The sequence below is a fragment of the Solanum dulcamara genome, chromosome 11 (genome assembly GCF_947179165.1).
Source record: "Solanum dulcamara chromosome 11, daSolDulc1.2, whole genome shotgun sequence".
NCBI classification, from domain to species: Eukaryota; Viridiplantae; Streptophyta; class Magnoliopsida; order Solanales; family Solanaceae; genus Solanum; species Solanum dulcamara.
Genome location: NC_077247.1, coordinates 37021254 through 37049085, shown reverse-complemented (window position 1 = coordinate 37049085; position 27832 = coordinate 37021254). Strand labels below are relative to the sequence as shown.

The window sequence follows — 27832 nt, the reverse complement described above, 5'->3', positions numbered from 1 at the left end:
TTCTTAGTCAAATTATGTCATATACCAAAGAGGATTTGAGATATAAAGTCTTTCGCTTTTTATTAATGAAAATTATGTTGGGTTTAATTGATAGATTGAATGGGAAATAAAGGAAAAAAAAGTGGGAAAAAATGAATTGTTCTCTCTTGCTTTATGAAATAAGCATTGGTTCCACATAGTTGGTGGAAAGAAAATATCTCTTACTTAAAAGTAGAAGCACTTCTTCATATTGCTAAAGGGTCAAGAAGAGGGTCTTTCCTCGCGTTGCCGTTGTCGTTGCTTGGCTTTGGCTTTGGTCAAATGATTTGATTGATAATCTTTTTGGATCAAATTTTCTTTAATTTTAATTAATTATTATTTAATTAATTTTTTCTTTTCAGGATTAATTTAAAACATTTTCTTTCAAAAGGTTGCAACCTTTTTTGAAAAATTGCAAACCTTTTCCCAACAGGCGAAATTTTCAGAAAGGTTGCAACCTTTTCTGAAAAGCTCCAAACTTTTCTCAAACAGGCTATATATTTCTGTTGATTCTTAGAATTGACTACGAAAAAAAATCTGATAATCATCTTCTTCTTCTTTTCTGCACTTCTTAAAAAAAACCGTGTGATATACTGCCTTCGAGTGGTTCGCAGTCACCTTAATTTGCTATACCGCTATTTTGGTGAGTAAATTGTGAAATCTTGGGAGGAAAGATTTCAAAAACCTCGGGTGTATTGGGGAGATAATTTCCTTAAGGACACACTTTGCATTCAGTGGACTCGATTTTTGTTCTTACATAATTTTTTATATACTGTTCTTATTTTAAGTTTCTGTCTAGTTTTTATATTTTATTTTTAGAAATTATTGTTACTGTTTCAATGTTTTACAATACAGATTAATAACAATCTTAAGGAAATTATTTTAGTTTATTTTTCTTTCATATTAAACTGTATTTTATTTTGGAGACTAAAATCTGTGTGGTTTTCTACTCCGTATGAAATGAATATTCTGACTTGAAGAGTATAAAAATTTTGTTGGAATATTAAAATTCATACTTGTACAATGATTTGAATAATATAAAAACTTCATCGTTGCTATTGTAAAGAGTTCGATATTCTGAAGTATTAAGACAGTTTGTCTATTTTGACAGTGAAAAGAAATGACAGGTGAAACTGCTACTACTTCTGCCACTGTTACGGCAACAAGCCGGACTGTTGTGCCACCAACGAAAAAATCAGGAAAATTTTCTGGAGCCAACTTCAAAGGATGGCAGCAAAGGGTGTTCTTTTGGCTTACCACTCTTGGTATGCGGAAGTTCACCAACGAAGCCCCTCATGTGCTTGCTGCTGATATGCCGGTCAATGAAAAATTTATGATTTCTAAAGCATAGACACATGCTGATTTTCTATGCAAGAGCTACATTCTAAGTGCGTTGAATGCTGATTTGTACAATTTCTACAGTTCTATGAAAACTTCTAAAAAACTGTGGGATGCACTTGAGAAGAAGTATAAGACTAAAGATGCATGCTTGAAAAAATTTGTGTTTGCTAAGTTTTTATACTATAAAATGATAGATAGCAGAACCGTTGGAACCCAAGTTCAAGAACTTCAACTTATTTTTGATGAACTTATTACTGAAGGCATGATAGTTAATGAAGCATTTCAAGTGGCTGCAATGATTGAAAAGTTGTCTCCTTTGTGGAGAGATTTCAAAAATTATCTAAAGCACAAGCACAAGGAAATGAAGTTGGAAGATCTTGTGATTCGTCTCAAAATTGAGGAAGATAACAAAACAACTGAAAAGAAGTCGCGTGGAAATTCAACGATTATGGGAGCGAACATCGTTGAAGATGCTGCTCCAAATAATAAGAAAAGGATGAAACCTTTTGGAAAGAATAAGGAGCAGAACAAGAAAAAATTCAAGGGCAACTACTATAATTGTGGGAAAGCTAGCCACAAAGCCCCAGATTGTCGTCTTCCGAAAAAGGATAAGGAAAAGGGACAAGCCAATATAGTGAAGAATAAAGATGGCATGAATGATCTGTGTGCAATGCTATCGGAATGCAACCTAGTAGTAAATCTCAAAGAATGGTGGCTTGATTCAGGAGCTACATCGCATGTTTGTACCGTCCGAAAGGCCTTTGCTACTTATTTTCCTGCCGCACCTGAAGCGATTATCTATATGAGAAATTCTGCCATGGCTAAGGTTGAAAGATATGGTAGAGTATTCCTGAAAATGACATCAGGCAAGGTGGTGACGCTGAACAAAGTTTGTCATGTTCTGGAAATGAGAAAGAACTTGGTTTCTGCCGGTCTTCTTATCAAAAATGAATTTAAGTGTGTTCTAATTTTAGACAAAGTAGTTGTCAGTAAGAATGAAATGTATTTAAGAAAAGGCTACCTCACTGGGGGTCTTTTCAAACTAAATGTAATGGTTGTTGATGATAATAAAGTTCAAGCTTCTTCTTACTTATTTGAGTCAAATAATTTATGGCATTCACGTTTAGGACATGTCAATCATAAACCTTGCGAAAATTGATTAACTTAAATGTATTGCTTAAATTTGAGTGTAATAAATCAAAATGTCAAGTATGTGTTGAATCTAAATATGCTAAACATCCTTATAAATCTATTGAAAGGAATTCAAGTCCCTTAGAATTGATTCTCATAGACATTTGTGATATGAAGTCAACACCAACTCGTGATAAAAAAAAATATTTTATAACTTTTATTGAAGATTGCACTCGATATTGTTATATGTATTTGCTTAATAGTAAGGATGAAACAATTGATGTATTTAAGCAATATAAGAACGAAGTGAAAAATCAATTGAACAATGAGATAAAAATGATTAGAAGTGATAGGGGTGGAGAATTGAAATCTCCTTTTGTAGAGATATGTTTAGAATATGAGATTATTCATCAAACTACTGCCCCCTACATACCACAATCAAATGAAATTGCCGAAAGGAAAACCGAACATTAAAATAACTAATGAATGCTTTATTAATAAGTTCTGGTTTACCTCAAAACTTGTGGGGAGAAGCTATCCTTACAGCTAATCGAATACTCAACATGGTGCCCCACAACAAAATACAATCTATTCCATAAGAACTATGGAAGAGAAGAAAACACAACTTAAAATATTTTAAAGTGTGGTGGTGTTTAGCAAAGGTCTAAGTTCCTTTGCCTAAAAAGGTAAAAATTGGACCAAAAACCATGGATTGTGTTTTTATTGGCTATGCTACAAACAACAAAGCTTGTCGATTTTTGGTTCACAAATCAGACAATCTTGAAATTCATGTTAATACGGTAATTGAATCAGCTAATGCTGAATTCTTTGAAAATATTTATCCGTAAGTCGTCAAATGAAAGATCTAAACGATCGCGAAAAGAACCAAAGAAAAGTAAACCAACCAAAGAGGATCCAAGGCATAGAAAACGTCGAAGGATATCTACTTTCTTTGGATCAGAGTTTGTGACATTCTTGCTTGAAAATGAGCCTCAAACATTTAAAGCAACAATGTCTTCTTCTGATTCAACATTTTGAAAAGAGGCAGTCTATAGTGAGATTCAATCAATTTTGAATAACCATACATGAGAATTGGTTGATCTTCCTTCTGAAAATAAACCTTTAGAATCAAAATGGATTCTTAAAAGGAAAATGAAAGCTGATGGCACTATTGAAAAATATTAGGCAAGACTTGTGGTCAAAGGATATAGACAGAAAGAAGGCCATGATTACTTTGACACATATTCGCCAGTAACAAGGATCTATTCGGGTGTTAGTGGCACTAGAGGCCGTATATGATTTTGAAATCCATCAAATGGATGTCAAGAAGACTTTCTTAAATGGAGAATTGGGGGAAGAAATTTACATGGAATAATTTGAGGGTTTCGTAGTTCCTGATAATGAAAGGAAAGTGTGCAAACTTGTTAAGTCACTTTATGGACTTAAACGAGCACCTAAATAATGGCATGCGAAATTTGACCAAACAATGTTGATAAATGGATTTAAGATTAGTGAATGTGACAAATGTGTTTACATTAAAAATACTTCAAATCATGAAGTCATTGTATGTTTATATGTTAATGACATGTTGTGATGAGTAAATATATTGCCGATGTGAATGCTACGAAACGTATGCTTGCTAGCAAATTTGACATGAAAGACTTAGGGGTTGCTGATTTGATCTTAGGAATTAAGATTTATAAAACTCCACAAGATCTAGCATTATCACAGTCACATTATATTAAAAAAATACTTGATAAATTTAAGTATTTAAATTTCAATATTGCAAAGACTCCAATTGATGTAAGTTTTGCACTTCAAAAGAATGAAGGTGAAAGTGAATCACAATTGGACTATGCACGAGTTTTAGGAAGTTTGATGTATATTATGAATTGTACACGACGAGATATAACATGTGCTATTAGCAAGTTGAGTCAATTCATGAGTAATCCCAATCAAACTCATTGGATGACAATGAAATGAGTCTTGGGGTATTTGAAACACACCCAAAACTATGCTTTGCATTATAATAAATATCCCGCAGTAATTGAGGGATATAGTGATGCAAGCTGGATCACCGGATCATCTGAAGTTAAATCCACGAGTGAATATGTTTTCACCGTTGGTGGAGGAGCATTGTCTTGAAAATCATCAAAACAGATATGTATTGCCCGCTCTACAGTGGAATCTAAATTTATAGCTTTAGACAAGGCCGGTGAAGAAACTGAATGAATTCGAAATTTCTAGGAAGATATTTCATTTTGGACCAGACCTTTGACACCTATATTATACATTGTGATAGCCAAGCGGCAATATGTAGGGCAGGGAGCGTTATGTATAACGAAAAATCGCGTCACATTCGATGGCGACACAATACTGTTAGATAACTACTCTTTAGTGGTGTTATCATTATTGACTACATAAAGTCAAGATATAACGTATCGAATCCACTAACAAAAGGTCTATCTAGAGAGGTTGTTGAAAGATCATCGAGGGAAATGGGGTTAAGGCCTAGGACAAGTTATTATGTCGGTAACTCTACCTAGTAGACTGGAGATCCAACGAACTAGGTTCAAAGAGATCAAACAAAGTTATGAATGGCGGTTCAACATTGTCAAATAACTCAATCTATTTTCGTGATGATGACAATGTTCAGAAACAAGAATAAAACCTTAAGGCTTTTTAATAAGTTAATAAGCATTAAAGTTTTTTAATGATTATCTAAGTCTAGCAGAAAATGACTAGATAGTGTGTCTATAGGACTACACGTTTAGAAATCACCTATGTGAGTGTGAAGTATAAGCTACTTCAAGGGGAATGACGGTAAAGGTCTATTCTCTATGCATTCACAAAACCAGGCGGTGTTCATGGCTGAAACGAACACAACCGTGAGAACCATAAATAGTTGAGGGTTAATTGTGTGACTTATGTTGTCTAGTTATACAACAAAGTTCGATGGTTCAAAGATATCGCATCTACCGATTGATCGAGTATATCCTATATAAGTTCACTATGAAAAGTTCAAAGAAAAACCTATTTATCCAGATGCAATTAATCTTCGCTTGTATATCACACACTTATCCGTGCATTTCTTTATCTTATAGCCATTCCACATTCATGTGGGAGATTATTGAGTTTAATTAATAGGTTGAATGAAAAATGAAGGGAAAAAGAAGTGGAGGAAAAAATGAGTTGTTCCCTCTTGCTTTATGAAATAAGCATTTGTCCCACATATGTGGTGGAAAGTAAAGGTCTCCTACTTAAAAGTAGAAGCACTCCTTCATGTTGCTAAAGGGTCAAGAAGAGGGTCTCCCCTCGCGTCGTCGTCGTTGTCACTCGGCTCGGCTTCTGCTTCAACTTCGGATTCGAATTCGGATTTGGATTTGGTCAAATGATCTGATTGATTGATAATCTTCTTGAACTAAATTTCCTTTAATTTTAGTTAATTGAAAATCCTAACCCATAACCCGACTTCTTTCTTTCATGGATTAATTTAAAACATTTTCTTTCGAAAGGTTGCAACTTTTTCTGAAAAGTTGCAAATCTTTTTCCAACATGCGAAATTTTACTAAAGGTTGCAACCTTTTCTGAAAAGTTGCAAACCTTTTCCCAAATAAGCTATATATTTTTATTGATCCTCAGAATTGACTACGAAAAAAATTCTGATAATCATCTTCTTCTTCTTTTCTGCACTTCTTAAAAAAATTCGTGTGATATACTGCCTTCAAGTGGTTCGCAGTCACCTTAATTTGCAGTACCGCTATTTTGGTAAGTAAATTGTTATATCCTGGGAGGAAAGATTCCAAAAAACCTCGGGTACATTGAGGGAGATAATTTCCTTAAGGACACACTGAGCATTCAGTGGGCCCGATTTTTGTTCTTACATAATTTTTCAGATACTGTTCTTATTTTAAGTTTTTGTCAAGTTTTTGTCTTTTATTTTCAGAAATTATTGTTATTGTTTCAACGTTTTACAATACAGATTACTAACAAACTATATGTTCAAAATTATTATTATTTATAAAATGTTAATTATGTTGCATATATAGCTACTCCATCTAGAAGATGGTGGGATCACTTGATCACATTGACTATATACTATGTTATTAATTACTTTTGATGACAAGAGAATTCGCAGTCGCTATTCTTTAGATATGCACCACATAAGAAAGATATACTTCACTAGGTAAATTCCGTGCGACGAGCTCGTTGCAGAAGGCCAACACTCTATTATTACGGACAATAAATTTTAAACTTGAGAACTCCATTATAAAAGTCCTAAACCAAATCATTTGAACTACATTATTCACTACTTTTAGAAATATATATTATGGGACAAAAGAAAAATAGGATATTCAATGTGTAAAACTTGAAACTTTTGAAAGAATAAATCAAAAAGATAAATAATTAATTAAAAGCAAGAAGTAATATCAATATCCACATTAGATCAGAGAGGTGCACTCAATAGTGAAAATAAACATAAAAATATAGACGAAAGATTTGTACTAATCTCACTTAATTAGAAAGGTCCACCAAATAACTATCGTTTTATATAATACTTTGAGCTTCAATACACATATTTAATATATAATCTGTGAAAAAAAATATAAATTCACGTGAACACAAGAATCATCTGGAAGTTATGGATTACCATCTTGCGAGGAACAATATGATAATTAATTCGATCTCTACGTAACGTTTAGGTGAAAAGAAAGATAAAAAGACAGTTCACCTAATTGGGGAATCTTTCTCTTTCAGTTTCCCTTACTTTTCTTGATTTGGGGAAAACTAAATGAGAGTAAATAGGAAAATAAATGAAAGATTGACGCGACATTATGTTGTGTTTACGCGAATTGAAGGGTCAATTCGAAAATGAAGTAAACTAAAGAAGGAATGAGGAGTTGATGCCGTTTTAGCGGGGGAATTAAAATTTCTGAAATAGTTCAAAATATAAAAAAATAAATAAATGAATAAGTCAAAAGGAATCCGATATATATATATATATAAATTAAACAGTATAATTTTTTATTGAAAAATATTTTGAATGAACTCCGTTGACCCTATCTAGCTTCCAAAGACAAATTCAGGGGTTGGAAGGATATTCACCTAAACCCCTTCAACAAAAATTACATTGAATATATAAAATAGTACTTTTAAAATTTTTTGTATGTCTATCTAGAGATTTTGAATCTTTTGAACATAAGATAAAAGTTGACTAAGTAATTTATGGGGCTCAAAATATACTTTAAAAAATTAAATTTATGATCCATGAACTGTTTTATTGATATTGAAGTTTGAAGTATAATATTTTTATTTTTTAAATTTATAAGTGAAAATCATAGATCCGTTAATCCCTTGCAGGTGCTAAGCTGATGTTGAAAGGTGAAAAGGGAATTAAAAAGTGAAAGAAAAGAAGAAAAAAGACAAAAACAAAGAAATGATTAGGGAGGGTGGGAGGAGTAGAAAATGGGGTAAGTGGTGGGGAAGTAATGTTGGGTGGAACAGAAGAAAAAAGAATAAATACATCATCTAAAGTAGATTGGTGATGGTGTATTTTCATTCTACAGAGAAATTAGGTCACAGATACAAAGTGGTGAATAAACTCTTCACGTGTCTACTCTTTCTTTTTCTTTATTTGTTTGATTTTAATTTAATATAAAATTTGATTTTAAAAAATTGAACTAATTTTAGATTAAGGGCTCGTATGAAATCATGAGATAAACTTGAAATTATATTTAAATATGCAATTTAGATTTTTTATGATTTATATTTTCTCATAAACATAAAAATTACATAAGTTGTAAAAATATTCAAATTATCCCAATCATTTATATAATCTTATCAAATAAGTAAAAATTTATAAAATTGCATAATATACTATCACAAAGCTATCTAAAAAATTATAGCATGATTAAGCTTTTACTTATTTGATAAAATTATGTATAGAATTGAGACAATTTGAATAGCTTTACAATTTATGAAATTTTATATTTATAAAAAAATATTTAATATAAAAATCTAAATTGCATATTTAAATAAAATTTCAATTTTATTTCATTATTTCGGAACAAAACAGACCCTAAAAATACATAGTAGAAAGTAGAAACACGCCGCTCAGAGTCTCCTACTCGAACAAGCACTTTAACAAAAAAAATAATTCTTACACGCAGCTCAGGTCTCGACTCCCATTCCATATAGGACAATTTTGTCAGTTTTCTATTTTACCTCTTCTTTTATTATTTTCTCTGCTTATCTTTAATTGTCTTATTTAGATCTGACATTTTTTAAGAAAAGAATAATTGATACTTCTTTTCTTTCTTTTTACTTATTAAATTTTAATTTAAAATATTTATTAAAAATTTAATAATTGATATAGTAAATTTATCATTTTATTTATATTAATTGATAGAATTTTAAACATATTTATTCACTATATTTTTCAAACATATGAAATCAATGTTAATAAATTGAGGAAATAATATGAATAAAAAAAATTATCCTATCTTGATTTGTCAAAATTGACAAATAAAAAGAAAAGTCAAATTAAAAAATATTTGACAAGTAAATAAAAACATGAGAGTATGTGTTATAAAATATTATAATTTGAATGTCCATTGCACCAAAAAGTTACTCTCACTAATTATCCTCCATTATTTCATGATTAATGTCATGCTTATGACTAACTTTTTATATATTTCTATGTAACACTATAAATAGAGGCATAAGGGTTCATACCGTATACACTTGAACAATTAGAAGAATAAGAACTCTCTCATTTTTTGTCTACTTTCTTACTTTATATTGTTACTCTTTTTAACTCAATTTTACTAATAATATGATTATTTTATTACATTATCTCTATTAATTTGATGTTTAGTATTAGGTTTTGAAAAATAATTTGGAAATTAAGTAATTAAGGATTAAAATAAAACCTGGAAAAATTGTTTTTTTAAAAAAATTAATTGGTTAGAAGTGATAAGTAAAAAATAAAAAATTATTTTTAAAATTGTGAATAAGTAAAAGTGAACAAAACATATTTTACCTTTTACGGAAAAGAGAGAGTGGAATTAACAGTATTAACATGTAATTAATGCGCTGCGTCATTTTTTTCTTCTTATTTTGTTACAATGCCTTCACAATTTAACTCAAGGCAGTTATAGATTGATTTGCATAACACATCGAAAATCAAATAAACGAAATCTTAAGCTGATTTGCCAACGTTCTTATTAGTAGCATCAAATTCATTCATTTTTGTTCTTATTCTTTATTATAGAGCAAAAAATGCCAAATCAACTGTTTTTTTCCTTTTTCTTTCATTTTTGATAAATTTTAGTTAAAACTTGCATCCCACGAACTTTATTCTGCTGACGTTAAATGCTTTTTTATAACCCTTCTATCTAAATTATATATGACATTTTTCATATTAACATAAGAAAAATTGTAAGTTAATACTTTTGATATAAATTTTAAATCTTTTAAAATTAAAATTTTAAAATATCGAGTTAATTTAATTTAATTTCAAAAATTAGTCAAATTAACTCACGGAGAAACGAAAAGTGCCATATATATTAAAAAGAGAGCAATAATTTTTTTCTCCTTTTTAGTCTATTTAAAGAAAATTTACATCCTCATATAATTGGCATATTTTAACTTTTTATTTCACCCCCTTAAAAAAGTTATTACCCTGATAATAGCAATGCCATAGCATAATGTTTTAAGAATACTTTTGATAGATAGATGAAGTATATACAATCAGGGAACTGAAAAATTTTCATAGGTATTTACAAATGAAAGGATTGGGAACGGTTGAAATAAAATTCAATTTATATACTCAGCTCTATGTATGTGTACATACAGCAACGTGCCCTTTTTACTTTTTTCTTTGTTCCAGCTGTGTTTAATGTCTGCGGAGATCTAATTAAGTGCGCACTGCATTTGAGGATGGTGCTCCGAACAAACTCCATACCCGGGCTCAAACCCGAGACGAAGCAGTCACATCACTGCATTGTTAACCCAGGTTGGTAACGTGCCCTTTTAACTAATACAAAGGTAATCCCACTACCATACGAACTGGCTTGGGAGGCAGCGGCTGCGGTGGCTTCTGCTCTTCTACCACAATCTTTTCCGGTATGGGAGGCTGACACGGACAAGGCATTGCTATGAATTTTGGAACTTGATCACCTGGCATCAACACTGCAGGCATGCTTTGGTATTGGTTCTGCTTCTCACACTGTAAAACAGAGAATAAACAAATACTGTTATAGCCATAAGTTTATAAAGGGGCACAGTCCAATGAACAAAACTCCCGTTATATGTGGGTTCTAATTAAGGAAGACTCGAATAACAAAGATCTATTACAGAACAATTAATTATACATGATTTCTTCATGTGCAGCGCAGTTGAAATTCTATGTTTGATATTTGGTGATTATGAGACAAATTCAAAAAAATTATCTGCCCTTATATTATATTAAAATGTATGACCATCTCATACAAAATCTAAGCTGCTAAAGAAATTATGTTATGTCTCAAAAATGTGTTCTAAAGTTCATAACTAAGAACCACCATTCGAAATTACCTTATAAATCATATTTGTTTTATTTTTAACAAAAAAAAGTCACTTAATTATGCATATATTATTTCAAAGGTCACTCAACCTGCCTAATAGTTGTTATACCCTCCATAGAATAACCAATCCCCCCCCTATTTTCCATCCAAAATGCAGGAGATCTTACCATGTGTGTGCGTTTGGGTTTCAAGGATGAAGGATCGTCGTCTCCGGCTTCGACATCGGCTAGAGATCGACGTCGGAGAGAACGGATTTTGTCCCAGTGATAGCAGCAAGAAAATACACCACTCAAGCTGAAAATGACAAGAAGGAGAAGGGCAGTCCCTAGAGGAAATCCTAGAGACGGCCGAGACGAGGAGTCCATAATTTGGGGCGGTGCATAATATTGAGGACTCTCCATCACTTCTTTTGCACCAACAACAAAAGCTTGATGAAGTATTGATCACTCCTCCCCACATCCAATGTTGCAGAAAGAAGAAAATAGATGGTATTGGTTGAATTGTGAATTGTAAGAAAGAATAGATGAGAAGGGATTGGGAGGGGTAAGAACTTATTTATAGAATTAAAATTAAGTGGGTACGTGTATAGGTACGCTTGGTGTCCGGGCCGAGGTACGGAAAGAAAAAGTTGATGAGGGCCCTATTTGCTTAGGTGCCGAGCATGACCTACTTCTTTTTTTAGTGGAATACTAACCATTCTAACATATACATTATAATAATATGCAAACTTTGATTGTTTGGTTGGGGGAATAAATTACATATACATTTTAATAATATGGATTGTTTGGTTGTGGAATAAATTACATAATTTTGAAGAAACAAACTCTGCTTTCAACTATATATCCTCCGCGTTTAAACTATTTGACAGCCGGTTAGAAAGTATATATCTTCTTCGTCTCAATTTATGTGTTATTTTTAGTATTTTAAAATAAATTTTTTATATATATATTTTAAATATCTTGAATGGTGGACTATTGAGATTTATATAGTACTTTTTATATAATTTTATGATTGAACTCACGATTAAAATTAAATTATTTGACTCTAGAAATTCACGCATAAATTAAGGCCGAGGAAGCATATATAAATATATATGGATGAATTATGAGTTTGCAACTCAGATCAATACATGTTACATGAAGAATTATAATACAACACCGTCTCCTTCAATTTATATTCTGAAATCTTCTCCACTTACTCCACCAAACTCCCCTTATCCTCTCCCTTAATAAACTTCTTCTCTCTGATACTTCTTTTCCTTTATATTTACAAGTTTAATCAAATTGATCTATACTCTTGATTCTTGACTTATGGATATATTTAATTTCTTGCATAATCCATCGAGATCATTAGAATGACAACACTTATGTGAGTCAAGTTTAACACCTCTAATAATGGAAAAGTGTAAGTTGTAATGGCAACGACAACAAAATAATACAATACTTAAAATAACAAATAATGATAATAATGATGATACTATGATATCATAGCACACACACAAGAAAATATCCGGGCAATAAAAATAATACACCTTCTGTCTCATTTTATATTACAATCATTCCGTTTTAATCCGTCCCAAAGAAAATATTACTTTACTATAATAAAAAATAATTTCACTTTAAAATTTCTCTTTTACCCTTAATGAAATGATTAACAACCACATAAATATGTAAGAATTGTTTTGGACCATAAATTTCAAAAATCTTTTTTTTAAAAAAAAATTATGCCAAGTCAAGTCAAATGATGCAATATAAAATGAGATAAAGGAAATAGTAATAATTAGAACACTACTACTAAAGTAATATTAATGAGATTGGGAGAAGAATTTTCCTATGTAGAACTGACTTTAATATTTGCTGGTGTTTGGAAAGCTAAAAATGGGAAAATGCCATTCAGCTGGCGAAAACTGGAAAGCAATCTCCGTCCTTCAACTTGTGTTGTGCACTCTCTTACACTCTTTAAGAAATTTAACTTCTCACTATTTTATAACTAGTATATTTATTCCTTCATAATTTTTAAAGTCAAACAAAATTCAAGTTCAACAAAAATTAAATTTACTCAAGAATACGTTTGTAATATTTAAGAAATTATGAAGTAGACATTAAAAGGAGTGGACTGATGTGATCATTTTTTCGAATAGAACAATCTAAAGGGATTGTGCAGCCGCATGGTCATATCTATTTTATGAATGACGTGGTTTGAGGTTTGGTTTATTTGAAGAAAAAAAAATGAAAAATCAAAAAATCGTTTAATTTTTAAATATCACTTGTGACATTCCTTCTCTCACACATCACACTTCAAAATGCACCCTTATAAAGAAAAACCTGCTTTCGCATCTTAAATCTAATTTTGTGTACATTTTGGAGTCGAAAAGCAAGTGTTTAGACTTATAACTACCTTCATACCATACTTTGTTTTTTCTCTAAACAACACTTAGTTACCTTTAAAATTAAAAAATTTAAATGTTTAAATCAATAAATAATTAGAAACAGATAAAAACTACATTAATCAATTTCGAGCTGTCTTTTAGGTTACTCAACATGAAATTTAAAAGTCCTAACATTTCCATCAATATACTTATATATTATTTTACATAAGCGACAACTTGCTGCCTTTCTTTTTCCTCTTCTCAATCGCTATAACAATAATTCAATAAAATTTCTTTGTCAGCCAAAAATAAATTAAAGTAAAATGATATGTTCTGCTTTGATTCGTTTTCTGATTTGGTTTTATTATATAATTTTTTTGAGTACCATGATTCGATTATTTGAGAATCGTTCTGTTGTGAGAGAATTGCCAAGTGTCTGTTTTGTTTTTATTTTATTTCAGTTATTGTACAAAACTTTGAGATATGTACGGACAATATATTAAAACAAAAATGATTGTAGTCCATTATGCTAAGATAATTTGTTTTCTGTTTCGATTTTTATATAGTTGTACAAACGGCAGTACGTTGAAGAAGTACCTCAGTATATTTTTTTTGTGATGTCTCACTGACAAAGGGTACTGTCCTTTATTCTTTTTAAATAGGTACAAATAGTATCAGTAGAATTATAGCAAATGGAATAAGACGTTAGTTGTATAATGAGTGTACCATTAAATGAATTGGAGTTTGGAATAAAAATCATGCAAATTAAAAAAATAAAAAATAAATATATGATGACCAAAGTAATATTAAAAAAGAAGAAGACATGCGTTATATAAGTCTGGCTTAACGTCTGATTTTTATGTGCGTTCCACTAAATTTAGAAGAAAAAATGTTGAGTAACTCAAAAAAGTGAAGTAGCACAAACATATATTGCATGTGCTTTTGACTAAATTGAAGTGATCGTTTGGTGTGACTATTTACATGATATGGTGTAAGATCGTGCAACGTAAGATAGGATAACACTAGTTAGATGTAGGGCATGTAAAATTTGATGTAATATAATTTGATTTAGCGTGTAATTTAAGTAAAATAATGTAGATTATCTGGGGACTCGTGCCTAGAGATATAAAATTAGAGACCTAATTATCTGATTCAGTTGAAAAAAATTAATAATAACTTATTTTACAAAATATAGAATTTGGTAAAAATATACAATTGCTTGTAAAAAAAAACATACAATTATGTTGCTGTATATATTTTGTTTGTTTGTATGTCATGTATATTGGACATACAAATAATATACAGTTATACACCAATCATACAAAATACATATAATTTATTGTTCATCTTACTCTGGAGTTTCAATCTGAAATTTCAATGGATCAAATCAACTCTAACCTTTATCAGACTATCTCAAAATTGAAAGATTTCATTCATTTGCAACAACATCCGATTCATATAAATAACAATTTTGCATGACCTAATTTTCGAATTCAAAGCTTTCAAATAGGTGTCAATAGAGTTTTTAATGGAGTTTACAACTTTTGGTGTGTTTGGTGTGTGAGAGAGAGAAGGAAATAGTGGAACCTACTCTCTTACTTTTCCTATTATTTGGCTATAATTGGTAAAGTATTGTTATATTTTGCAATTAAGTATAAGTACCTTAAATAATTATAATTAAGCCTTAAAATTAGCTTTGCGTAAAATTTTCCTTTTTAAACTTGTAGTCATAATTTTCGTACGATTGTAAAATTAATTAAACTTGTGATTTTAGCATGTCATAATATTTATGTGACTACAACAAAATTTCATTAAGGTAAAACTAATATAGAACGTGTCATCTTTGTAAAGCAAATAAAAAGATAGTGCCAAATAAACTAAAAGAGAGTTAAAAACTAAGAGAAATATGTCTAGAGAGTTGAATGAAAAGGCCACATATTTTGAATAAATAGAAAAAATAAAAAGATTAAGAGAAGACGTATTTTATTTATCAACATGGGTTGGGCGTGAGTGGTGCGACTGTTTTACCTTTAATTAGAGGTTTCGAATTCGAGCTTTGAGAATGAATTTTTTTTTATTGGGAGTGCCACTTCCAAATGAACACTGTAGTGCGTGATTCGAATTTAATTAGAACTCTACGAACTTCGAACACCGTATAAAAAATTAAAAAAAAAAGAGATATTTTATTTTATTGAAGAATTGTGACCCTTTGGGTTCGTAAAGGACGTAACAAAAATTGATGACATTTAATTTTCTGTTCCCCTCTCTCTACATGTGAAAATATTAAATAAGTGGGACATGGAACACGTCTTTTCGCATATCATATTATGTTCAACCACAAAATTCTACCTAAGTAGGGACACTAATTAGAAAGAAAAAAAGATTGTTTGGGTTGCTTTTACAGTAATATACTACTAATACTTCTTCTATTTTTAGGACCCGTTTGGCATAGATCTTAAAAGCATTTTTGAATTTTCAAATGTGTATTATCTAGTTCATTATTACAATGATAGTTTTGTGCTTAATTTATGAGCGTTTTGATAAATTCAAAACTTATGATTGATACCTATGTTTCATGTGTTTAAAAATAAAAAAGTGAAATAAAATTTATGACTAAACACATTTTGAAACTTTCATCAGAATCTAATTTTCTAAAAATATTCAAAAATCTAGAACCAAACACTGCCTTAATTCATGTGATATATTTTTTCCCCTTTTTTATCGGTTTTAAAAAGTTGATACTTCACTATAATATATGACTTGCTTTAAATTTCAAAAAATAAATTAATTAAATTTAGTGTCCACGGATAAAATAATTTTTTTCTCAAGTATTCCAAACTTACAATTTTGGTATTTTTTTTTATTAAAATGATCCTTAAAGTATGATAGTTGGACTATTTTAATCCTTGATGTATACTCCTTCGCAAATATAGTCTTTAATGTTACAAAAAATGGACACTTTTGGTCTTGAACCTTGAAACTAACCGTACAAGTCAAATACGCTAAACGTACCAACCTCACTCATGTGCAAAAGTTTTAGCTAAGATTTTGTGAAGTTTTAGTTGAGACCTACACCGAACTAATCAATTTACCAGGAATTAGACCAATGGTAAATCAAAAGATTGGTAATTTGGTTGAACCACAATTCAATCTATACACACCAATGTTCTAAAATCACTACTACTAATATTACTACAAAAGTAATCCTACTACCATACGAATTGGCTTAGGAGGCGGAGGCAGAGGCGAAGGCTGCACCTCTTCAACCACCTTTTCCGGTCGAGGCGGCTGACATGGACACGGCAATGCTATGAATTTTGGAACTTGATCACCTGGCATTAACACTGCAGGCAAGCTTTGCCTTTGGTTCTGTTTCTCACTCTGCAAAACAGAGAAAGAGCAAAGTTATTTTTAGACAACAATTATGTAGACGTTAGTGTAGTTTGATGAATATGTCACATTACATGTGTAAATAAATTGTTTTAGCCGAAAAATTGTAGATAATAATAGAAGATGGGTATAATTGGGGAGACTTTTTAATAGACCAAAATTGTTAACTAAGATCGAAAGATTGTAAAAGAAAATTGCTAAATAAGTATTTATACAAATGTACAAAACCATTCCTATTTATACTTATTTATAAATGGTTCTAAATAGTCCAAGATTTAGACTATTCTATGATTTAGAGTTTGTTTGTCTTAACTTATTTAAAAAAGCTTATAAGCTGAAAGTTTTTTTGGCTTATAAACTGATTTAGATAAGTTAAGTCAAACAGACCTAATTATTATTTTGGGTTTATTTTAAGCATAAAATAATTTTAAGTTGGCCAACCAAACGCTAAAAAAAGAAGAAGTTTATAAGTTGTTTTAGCAACTTATAAGCCAATTCAAATGGGCTCAAAATATAAATATGTAATTCTTTAGAGCGTCTACACATTTCTTAAATACAATAAATACTAAAAATATTATTTTATAAAATTCTAGTAAGTTCCACTAAATATCCTTAGAACTTTTTGTACTTCCAAAAAATAAACTTTATTTTTGCACAAAACTTGGGTATAGTACACAATCGAAATGGTATATATAGAGTAGGGTAAAAGTTCAATCATCACCATCAAACATGAACAAACAGCACTTTCACGTCATTAGATTAAGGGAAAAAAAGATTACGCAACGACTTAAGTAATAGGTCTTAAATTAGAGTTTAACTGACATACACCAATATGTACAGGAAATTTGTAATGTTGCTTGTTATAACAAGTAAACATGACCCACCAATATATGAATATAGTAGTTATGAAATGTTAGACACAAGTTCTCACCATATTATAATTGATTATAGATTTGAAGGAAGCAGGATCATCGCCTGCTTCAAGGTCTGCGCGTTGTCGACGGAATGAGCGGATTCTATTCCAGTGATAACAGCAAGAAAATATGCCACTGAGGCTGAAAACAGCAACCAAAAGAACGGCAGTGCCGAGGGGAAATCCTAGAGAAGGCCGAGATGATGAGTCTGCAATACGGTGTGGTGCATAATACTGAGGATGCTCCATCTCATGTATTTAATTATATATGGACACAAATTCACCTTAAAATTACTATCTATTGGAAAGGCTGGCTGTTTTAGGAGCAAATTAAAATGGGGAAGGAGGTTGGATATTTGTTGATTAGTACTGAGAAAGAAAAGGGGGATATATAGGTGGGTAAGAATTTATAAACTTGAAATTGTGTGTAGGAGTAAAAGTACGGGTGCAGTTCATGCTAAGGTACGGAAGAAATAAAAGATGGAGGACCGACTTGCTTAATTTGTTATTTTTTGTCCAACTATGGTTCTAAACATGCTTTGTGATTCTTTTATCAAACTATGTGTCTAACCATGCTTTGCGATATTCTTTTATTCAACTAAGGTTCTAAATATGGTTTGTGATTATATTTACTCACACTCTGTACATATTTACGTAACATTTACTTGTGTAGACATAACTTCTAACACGTTCAACTAAACAAAATATCATTACTAAAAAAAACTAGAGTATTTATGTTTAGTCAATTTGAAAAATAAAGTTACTTTTTCAAAAATATTTGAGAACTTTTAAATAAACCTCAAAATTGTTTTGAAGTTAATCTTAATTTTTTTAGTTTTACTTTTATTTCAAAGAAAAAATCACAATATTACCATATTATTTTTTACTTTTACTAAAGGAGACTATAAATATCTCTTTATCATTTCTTTTTCGGAGAAGAACTATGGACCTCTATAAATTAAAGAATTTTTCTTTTATATCACTAATACAATAACATTCACAATCAAAGATCTTTTTTCTTATACCATAACATAATAATATCCGCAATGCAGTCATTAAAATAAATTATTTAGGGGAAAATTATTCTCTCAATAGTTTTTATGTTTTTATATTAGTTTTTCCAATATTCCACTTGACCAATCATGTATTGTCTTTCCTTTATTATAATTTCTTTATTATCTGATTTATCACCGTCAACAAACTAACAACAACAACATACTCAGTAAATTTTACAAGTGAAGAGGGTAGAATGTATGCAAACCTTACCACTACTTTATGAAAATAGAGAGGTTGTTTTCGAAAGACCATCAACTCAATTTATCATCGTCAACAGTTGCAATTATTATCTTTCGTATGCAGTCTTGTTATTTCGATCACAAGATGAAATGTTGAAGTTAACAATTGCAAACCCTGACATCGATAAATCAATTGCTTAGAGTTATCAGGTAGAAAGGACATTGCCAATCAGCTGATGAAAAAAATGAAAAGCAGATCCGTCCTTTATGCTATTGCTTTTCCTTTATGCGGTCTGCTGAGCAGTACTTAGCCACCATTGTGTATAGACATCAACTTGCGCACTGTACTGTTCTATTATATATGTAGCAATGCAGTAGAATTTAGGTTACCTTACTTTCTTGTCGACCACTTTGTTCTAAAAAACTTTTTACACCACGGTGGGATGTTCATGGCCTACTCGAAACTTCATTGTCCTGTTTTGCTTTTTGAAACTTCACTTGTGCTTGTCCTGTTTTACTTCTAGAAATTGTTTTGTTTCATTTTATTGTGACTACTAATCAAAATGTTAAATTCATCTCCAGTCAAATAATTCCATATAAAATAAAGAGCTAGGGATGATATATATAAGTTGAGATTAGGTGAAGAGAAATTTCCAATTGCATTGAGTTGTCACTTATCAGAGTAGAGTGCAAAATGACATTAGCGTGGTGGCGGCTGACGAGTACGGAGTACTCCCTCTATATTTCAATTTACGTGTAACTATTCGAATTTCGAGATTTAAAATTTTGAATTTTTACCATAAATTCATATATTAAATTTTCGAAATTCAAAATTAAGACAAAAAATAATACATATGTCAAATTTAGTTAGTACAGTAAAATCTCACTAAATTAATATATGTGAGATCATGAAATATTGTTATTTTGGAGAGATATTATTTAGTTGATAAATTAATATTTATTAATTTAAAGAGTGTTTTGAAGTTCACCAAAGGTTAATTTTGATATACAAGACATGGAGACGAAATTGAAATTCATAAGAAAAAATGTCATTTTTTTTAATGAATCCACTTGTGAAAACGTCATTCATAAACGTGAAGTCATGATTAATGATCTCAATTATTGTAATAAAATGGACGTCAATAACTTCTTAGATTAAACGAGTGAAAATGATACATGTTCAAACTTTAAGGGCTTAGAAGAAATTGTGGATACCATCGAAAAAAACAATGGTGATGGTGAACTTGAAGATGGTACAATGTCTTTGGAACCAGTTATGGATAAGAAAACACTTATCACATCTATAACTCTTTACAATTTTATGGTGCAGTTCGAAAAGATAACGCCGAAACTTTTGGATGCAATAAGAAAAGTTAAAAATGAGCTTCAACTAGATTTAAATTTTAACAAAAAACAAAACACAATAGAATCATATTTAACCAAATTATTTTATATATATATATATATATACTTTTAAATAAGTATTAATTTATAATAGTAATGAGACCATATATTTATATAGGGGTCTTTTGAAAATATATTATCTTATTGAAATGATTAATTTTTTTCATTGTCCCAAATCGAAATCGGAGAAATATATTATCTTAAAAAAATTATTAATTAACGAGAATTACTTTAGTGAAGTTTTACTGTACGTCACTTCTTCTTGTCCTTCTTTGAAAGAAAGGACCTCTGAATTAATCTCGTCCCACCGACAAAGAATACACACAGTGTTATACATAGCAAAGCTGCATATACAATCTAGATGTAAGAAACATCATCTTAATTAACGTTACATTCATGTACTTTAATTACTTATTCTTCATGGTCCGCAGAAAACAAAGCACGACATATGCTAAGAAGACCCTTACCAAAATTAAGGGCCTGATGTAATGACCAATTAATAAGGAAGGTTATGTTAAAGTTGTAAGTATGCATTTATTTTTAATTGGATATTTTGGATTTAAATTCTTGGTATGAAATTGTTTTTATTAGGGAGTATTTCTTCTTTAATGTGAGACTTTCTTGGTGCGAATATTAGAATTTAGTTAGACTGCCATGTAAATTTTGACCATCAAATGAGAAATAAAAAAAATTGATGTAATGAATTTAGCATTGCAAATTGGTTTTAATTGCTGATGGCTTCTTGTTAAGTCATAGAAGGAAAGTAAATTGAGAGGAGAGTTGTGACCCTTTGGGTTCTTAAAGGCCACAACAAAATTTGCTTACGTGCATTTAATATGATCGTCTTGACTACAATGAAAATATTAAAGAACTGGGGCATGGAACACGTCTTTTCTTTGACGACTTTGCTGTTTTTTTTGTCAATTGAATTTAGGACTCTATGACATTACGTTCAACGACAAAAAAAAATAATTAAAAAATATCATTTATATAGCTATAAAAATATCTTGATGAAATATATATCATTATTTTTTAAATAAATTAATAAAAAGATAATGTCAGAAAGTGAAACAAAGAGAATAGATCAAACAAACACTTTCTTTTTTAAAAAAATAATTATAAATAGAGTTTGCACTCTCTAAAACAGACGTCAACAATGAGTGGACCATATCCAGCTTTCAGTACAAAAACTTGGAAGTTTCGTGAACATATATATTATAACAAGCTCGGTGTAAAAACTTTTCATAAAATATTCAAAATCTGAAAAAGTAGATCAATGAGTGGCTCTACGTGCCTGCAAGCAATTAATTACTACATGATTTGTTAACCTAGTTTGGCCAATATAACATAGATAGATCATGCCTGGAACAAATATTATTCAACAAAATCTACCTATAACAATTAGGGACAATGCAAAGGATAATGACAATTAATGTGAAATTTAGACCATCCAGCTCGTAATACAAACATTTGAAGTTTCGGGAACATATACTATATTTTAACAAGTTCATTGCCCTATCCATAAATCCCATTGAAGGAGACTGTTTGTATCCATGTGTACTTGCTCATATTTGACTTTATGCTCCAATTAAAAAATACTTTCCCCATTTCATATTAATTAAATTTGTGAAGTAATGCACACATATTAAAAAAAAATTAATGATAGAATTTGAACCATACTTTCCACTATTGCCTTTTGTAAAATCATAAATATAACTTTGCAAGTAGTGTGATTTATCTCCTAGAAAATATAAAATTTCAATAAATGAAAGGGCAAATACGGAAAAAGTTCAAATATCTATCTTGAACTTTGAACAATGAAAAATCTCTTAAAAATTCACTTAATATGGAATGGAGGGAGTAATAAAAATAAAATGATATTTTTATTATATTATTTCTAATTATTATATCTTATAAGTCATCTAAATGTCTCAAAATGATTAATACTAAATAAAAAAGTAAAATAGAGATAAAATGACAATTACCTTTTGATTTATCAAACTAGGTAAATAAAAATGGATAACTATCTATATATATAATAAAGGAGAATAGTTTGCAATGTGGTTAAGCCAAGTGTCAATCTATTGAAAAGCCACTTGGCAATTTTAAGACAAAGTTAATAAATATTGTAATAAAAATTTTAAATTGAAATATTCAAAGTATTGAAATTTGAAAATACATTAATTTTTAAATTTTTTTTATCAAATTAAAAATAGAAATCCGTAGGCAAAAGAATTCATAATTCTTATTGTTTCATAAACTTATCATTTTTAGATATTTTAAAATAAATTTAAATACATTTAATTTATATATTATTAATAATGATGATGATGATGATGATGATAATAATAATAATAATAATAATAATAGCAATAACAATAATAATTAGTAATAGTAATTGTAATAGTAGCAAAAGTAATATTAATAATAATAGTAGCAAAAAATAATAATTAAAAAAATAGAAAAATAACAAACAAAAAAATGAAAAGAAGATAAATGAGGAAAAGATAAAACGTGGAGGGGGAGGAGGGGGGTGGGGGTGAAGGAAATATTTTATTGAATTTGTAATATTTCTCTCAATTTAAATATATAACTTATAAGATGTATTTAAAAAAATCAAGGATAAGGAAGAATAACAGAAAGATCTTCATTCAAAAAAATTGATATGATATCTAAATTCAAATTTAAATGAAAGATTTTTTTTAATTAGTTTAAAAATAGAAAGCTATAGGCAGAAGAATTCTAAATGACTTCATACTATTTTATGAACTTATCATTTTCAAATATTGTAAAATAAAGTTAAATATATTTGATTAAATATTAAATTAAAAATAAAATATAGAAATACTAATAATGACGATAATAATAATAACAACAATAACAACGATCCAGTGAAATCCCACAACGTGGGGTCTGGGAAGGATAAAGTGTACGCAGACCTGACTCCTACCAAGGTAGGACGGCTGTTTCCGAAAGACCCTCGGCTCAGTAAAATCAGATAAGAAAGAAGTCAGATAAGAATAAGGAGTTCAAAGCGATATGAAAAAGCAAGATAGAGCTATCAAAGTACAGAAAGTAATAAATGATAATAGATATCAGACTACGGGGAATTATAGTGCGCTAATACGCCCACTAATAAGAAAGAATAACGAGACTATGAACTAGCCTTCTACCCTAATGTGAGTCCTCTACACCCTCCTATCTAAGGTCATGTCCTCGGTAAGTTGTAACTGCGCCATGTCCTGTCTAATCACCTCTCCCCAATATTTCTTCGGCCTACCCTTACCTCTTCTGAAACCATCCATGGCTAACCATCTCAGTCGCATTTCCCGCATCTTGTCTTCCACCGAGGTCACTCCTACCTTGTCCCGAATAGCCTCATTTCTAATTCTGTCACTCCAAGTATGCCCACACAATAATTAGTAAGCAGCAGCAGCAACACCAACAACAACAGCAAAAACACCAACAACAGCAGCAACAATACCACCACCACCACCAACAACACCAACAACACCAACAATACCAACAACAACAACAACAACAACAACAATACCAACAACAGCAGCAACAATAACAACAATAGTTGTAAAAATAATAATTTAAAAAACAAAAAAAAACTAACAAACAAAAGAAAGAAAAGAAGAAAATTGAGGGAAAAAAAGAAAACGTGGGAAAAGGAGAAAATGTTTGGGGAGGAGAATATTTGATTTCAAATATTTCTCTCAATTTATATATATAGCCTATGAGAAAAATATTATTGTATTTAAAAAATAAAGGATAAGGAAGAATAACAAAAATATCTTCATTTAAAAAAATAGATGTGATATTTGAATTCAAATTTAAATAAATTTAAATTGTAATGGAGTTCTAATTTCTTGATCTCTCTTATATATAATCCTAAAGTGATTTATAATGTTGACCTTACTTCTCTTTTTTGTGTTATTGATCATTAGCTTTATTGATCTATTTATTTACTGCATTCTTCATATTCTTCGTTTTTATAAATCTTTTCTGATTCAATTTTTTCATTTTTTTTATATGCAGGTGAGTAATGATCGCATTACATGGTAACTTTTTTCTACTATATATAGGCTTCAATTAGAGTAAGTAATATTTTTTATATAAAAATAAATACATCCGAGAGTAGATATGTGAATATGTATATAGACAAATATTATTATATCATATTTTTAGTGATAAATATTTATCTTAAGTAGAAAAGCAACTTTCAGGAGCAGTACTACATCACATTCATATGAACATTTAGATATTTTTTTTTAATTTTTTTTACTTGAAATCTACGTTTATGTATAAAAATTATTATTTTTAACTGATTATGCGCATTCTTTATCTTATACCAACAAGTGTATTTTTGCATTCCTTCTTGAGTAGTTCTTTATAGGTTACACGCATCAATTTTTTCTGAATAATTGTCAAGGTATGTTGTTCATGGTTAATTATTTATTTATTTATTTATTATTATCTACAATTAACATTATATTTATCTTTTGTCACAGATATAACAAAGAAATCTAAAGTTTTTTCAGATCTGATTTGTATAAATACCTCAAAAAATTAAAATCAATATTTAAAAAATAAACAAAGTATAATGAAGAATTGAAATATATAAAGGAGATTTATCAAATTATTTGTACAATGATTTTATTTATTTATTTATCATATTTATCTTAATATATTTTTATAAGCAGAAAGATGACTTTCTCGAGAAAAACTACTGTTGACACCCAATTTTGACCATCCACAACGCAAATTAGCTATCGAGTTTCTTTGAATTCGAACATTTTGAAATAATTAGCTTTTATAAATAAAAAAAATATTTTCATAATATTCTTAACTATTTTTACCTTTTTATAAATTTTAGTATAATACACATATTTCTATATAACTATATATTTGATTAATATTTATGTGGTTATTCGAAAATTATCTCAAAAGATTTTATGTTTTTTACTAAATACAATGTTAGTTAGGTTAGTTTAATTATAGTTTTTATTTTTGAAAATTTTAGTTTTTTCTAAAAAATAAATAAATAAAAAATCTCAAACTCCCACATCGAAAATTGTATGAAAATTTAAAGTTTTTGGAGCCTATATAAAGGCTCATATTCTTATTAAGAAGAAGGAAGAAGTGGGAGGTTTTTTAACCACCCCAAAGTTAGAAATTTTCTTAACTTGGCTAGGATTTTTGGACTCTTGTCCCCAGCCTAAAAGTTGTGAAAATTTCTAGCTTTCAATCTATATTTTTCTTCAAGGAAAATAGGAGATTGAAGTCAAAATTTAGGCTAAGAACAGTGTTCTTATAACGTCGAACCCACGAAGGTTCGAGTCTAAATTTTTAATCTTTTATTTTATCTTTTTTGTAGATTGGAGTTTCATCAAGCTCTTGGATGGTGGTGAATGTCTTCCGCTCATCGTCTTCCATCTCGTGGCCCGGAAAAAGGTAAAATATTTTCTTAGCTTTATTTTATTTAATTATTTCATATTATTTCATGTTTTATAGTTAGTTGATTTGTAGTCTTGTTTTTCTTAGTTAACATGTATTAAGAATAGCTAGATTAATGATAGAAATTCCTTATAGTTAGCATGTGTTAGAATTAATTAGCTAGCATGTGTTAGGATTATCTAATGAAAATATTTAGTTTTGTTCATTATTTTTTCAAGTAGTTTTCTTTGACAATATAGGTTTTCATGTTTTTAAAATCTTCTTTTAACATAATGTAGATAATAAAATATGCTTAAGTTATATTTAGTTAGAACCTTCATGGCATAATTGATTTGATTCTTTCTTTAAAATTGAGCTAGTTAGCATGTTGTTAGTCATTTCTACGGTGCCCATCAATTTAATAACTCAAAATACCATGATATATTCCTTGATTTAGTTTAAAATGAATAAATGTTTCTGTAATTTTATTTTGGTGCATGTGATATCAATTCGAGTCAATCTTTGGACTTCATCCTTGCATATCGTTGAATTTGGAGTCTCCTATCATCTTGATCAAATGACTGAAAATTGATACATGGAAAAAAAGGTAATATCTATGATTTGAATATTGATATTGAGTTGTATACACGGAATACAAGCGGAAAACAGTGTCGTATACACTGATATACAGTGTATATACAATTTGAGGTAAAGAAATAATGTTATATACACTGTATACAGTGTATACGCAATGATATATAGTATGTGCAGGGGAAGAAACATTATATACAGTGTTATATACACTTTATATACACTGTATATAGTACATATGCAGTGATATACAGTAGATACGTGGGGTAAAACACTGTATACATTATTATATATGCTGTATATACACTATGTACAGTATATATGCAGTGATATACAGTAGATACAGGGAAAAAACACTATATATAGTGTATATACAGTAATATGCAGCAGCTACAAGAATTAAGAACTGTATACAATGTATATATAGTCTGATACACAGCGATATAAAATGATATACAGTGATATACAGCATCTACAGGAAACAAACACGTGGTATATAGTGTATATACGATTCAATACAGTGTATATACAGCTGCGATATATAATGGAATTGGGCTTAAGGCCCAAAATGCAGATGGCCCAATAACTTAGTCCAGACGTACAGAAACTAAGTATTGAACCAAATTTTCATACTTTATTCATTTATATTTAATTCGGGTTGTAATAATTTATTTATTTATTTACGTTTGTTTATACTAACGTAGAAGTTGATTAGTTTGATTTAACTTAATTGAATTCCCATAAGGATAAACCAATTCATGTTAATTTATTCTTAAAATAATTTTCTACATTTACTTAGTCATTGATAAACTTTTTTTTTTTATATATATATATACATGTATATTATAATCAAATGTTTAAGTTTTATCAATTTTTTTCTAAAAATAATTTCAAAGTTTTCGTTTCTTTTTAAATTAATATTTTCCAAAGTTAGTCAAATAATTTTCAAATCGTTGGATAACCGCATGTTAGCGGCTATTTTAAGTGCTAAAACCTTCTTAAAATAGTAATATGAACCTCGTACCCTTTTTCTCTAAATTTTTAAGACTTAAATCTGTTAGAGTCTTTTAAATTAAGTTTTCTTAATTTCTTAAAAAAATTAAGTGGCGACTCCTCTTTTACTAAAATTGATTTTTTCTTATAAAGATGAGATTAATTTTACACTTTGTCCATTTTTCGACATAACAACTACATCACAATTCCATAACTACTCTCTTAGAAGGATTATAAAATAGATTTGCAGACATTTAGATTTTAATTAATTTTTTCCCTTGATTTTGCTTGGAATATTTTTTTTTTATTGATTTGCATGACATTTATCTTATACCACTAAATGATATTTTATATTACTTCTTGAGTAGTTTCTTAGTATAAAACAAATAATCAATAGACTAAGCAAAATATTTTTTTGGATGCATACGAATAAGATATA

At 29.5% G+C, this 27832-nt stretch overlaps 2 protein-coding genes across 2 annotated transcripts; both read right to left on the bottom strand.

The window, feature by feature from the left end:
* Positions 1-10294: 10294 nt before the first annotated feature.
* On the bottom strand, positions 10295-11587 carry LOC129873469 (uncharacterized protein At5g65660-like). Its single transcript, XM_055948569.1, has 2 exons — positions 11225-11587; positions 10295-10720 (listed from the first exon to the last, which is right to left on the bottom strand). Exons 1-2 carry the CDS (start codon positions 11456-11458, stop codon positions 10529-10531), a joined length of 426 nt encoding a protein of 141 aa, XP_055804544.1. The 5' UTR covers positions 11459-11587; the 3' UTR covers positions 10295-10528.
* A 4948-nt stretch (positions 11588-16535) lies between these two features.
* LOC129873691 (uncharacterized protein At5g65660-like) lies at positions 16536-18332 on the bottom strand. Its single transcript, XM_055948830.1, has 2 exons — positions 17747-18332; positions 16536-16806 (listed from the first exon to the last, which is right to left on the bottom strand). The coding sequence occupies exons 1-2, from the start codon at positions 17975-17977 to the stop codon at positions 16618-16620; spliced, it is 420 nt and encodes a 139-aa protein (XP_055804805.1). The 5' UTR covers positions 17978-18332; the 3' UTR covers positions 16536-16617.
* Positions 18333-27832: the final 9500 nt, after the last annotated feature.

Coding starts and splice junctions, on each gene's coding strand:
- LOC129873469 (XM_055948569.1), bottom strand. CDS start 11,458: ATGGAGAGTCCTCAATATTATGCACCGCCCCAAATTATGGACTCCTCG. Junction 10,721..11,224: donor AACCCAAACGCACACACATG/GTAAGATCTCCT, acceptor TCTGTTTTACAG/TGTGAGAAGCAGAACCAATA.
- LOC129873691 (XM_055948830.1), bottom strand. CDS start 17,977: ATGGAGCATCCTCAGTATTATGCACCACACCGTATTGCAGACTCATCA. Junction 16,807..17,746: donor CTATAATCAATTATAATATG/GTGAGAACTTGT, acceptor TCTGTTTTGCAG/AGTGAGAAACAGAACCAAAG.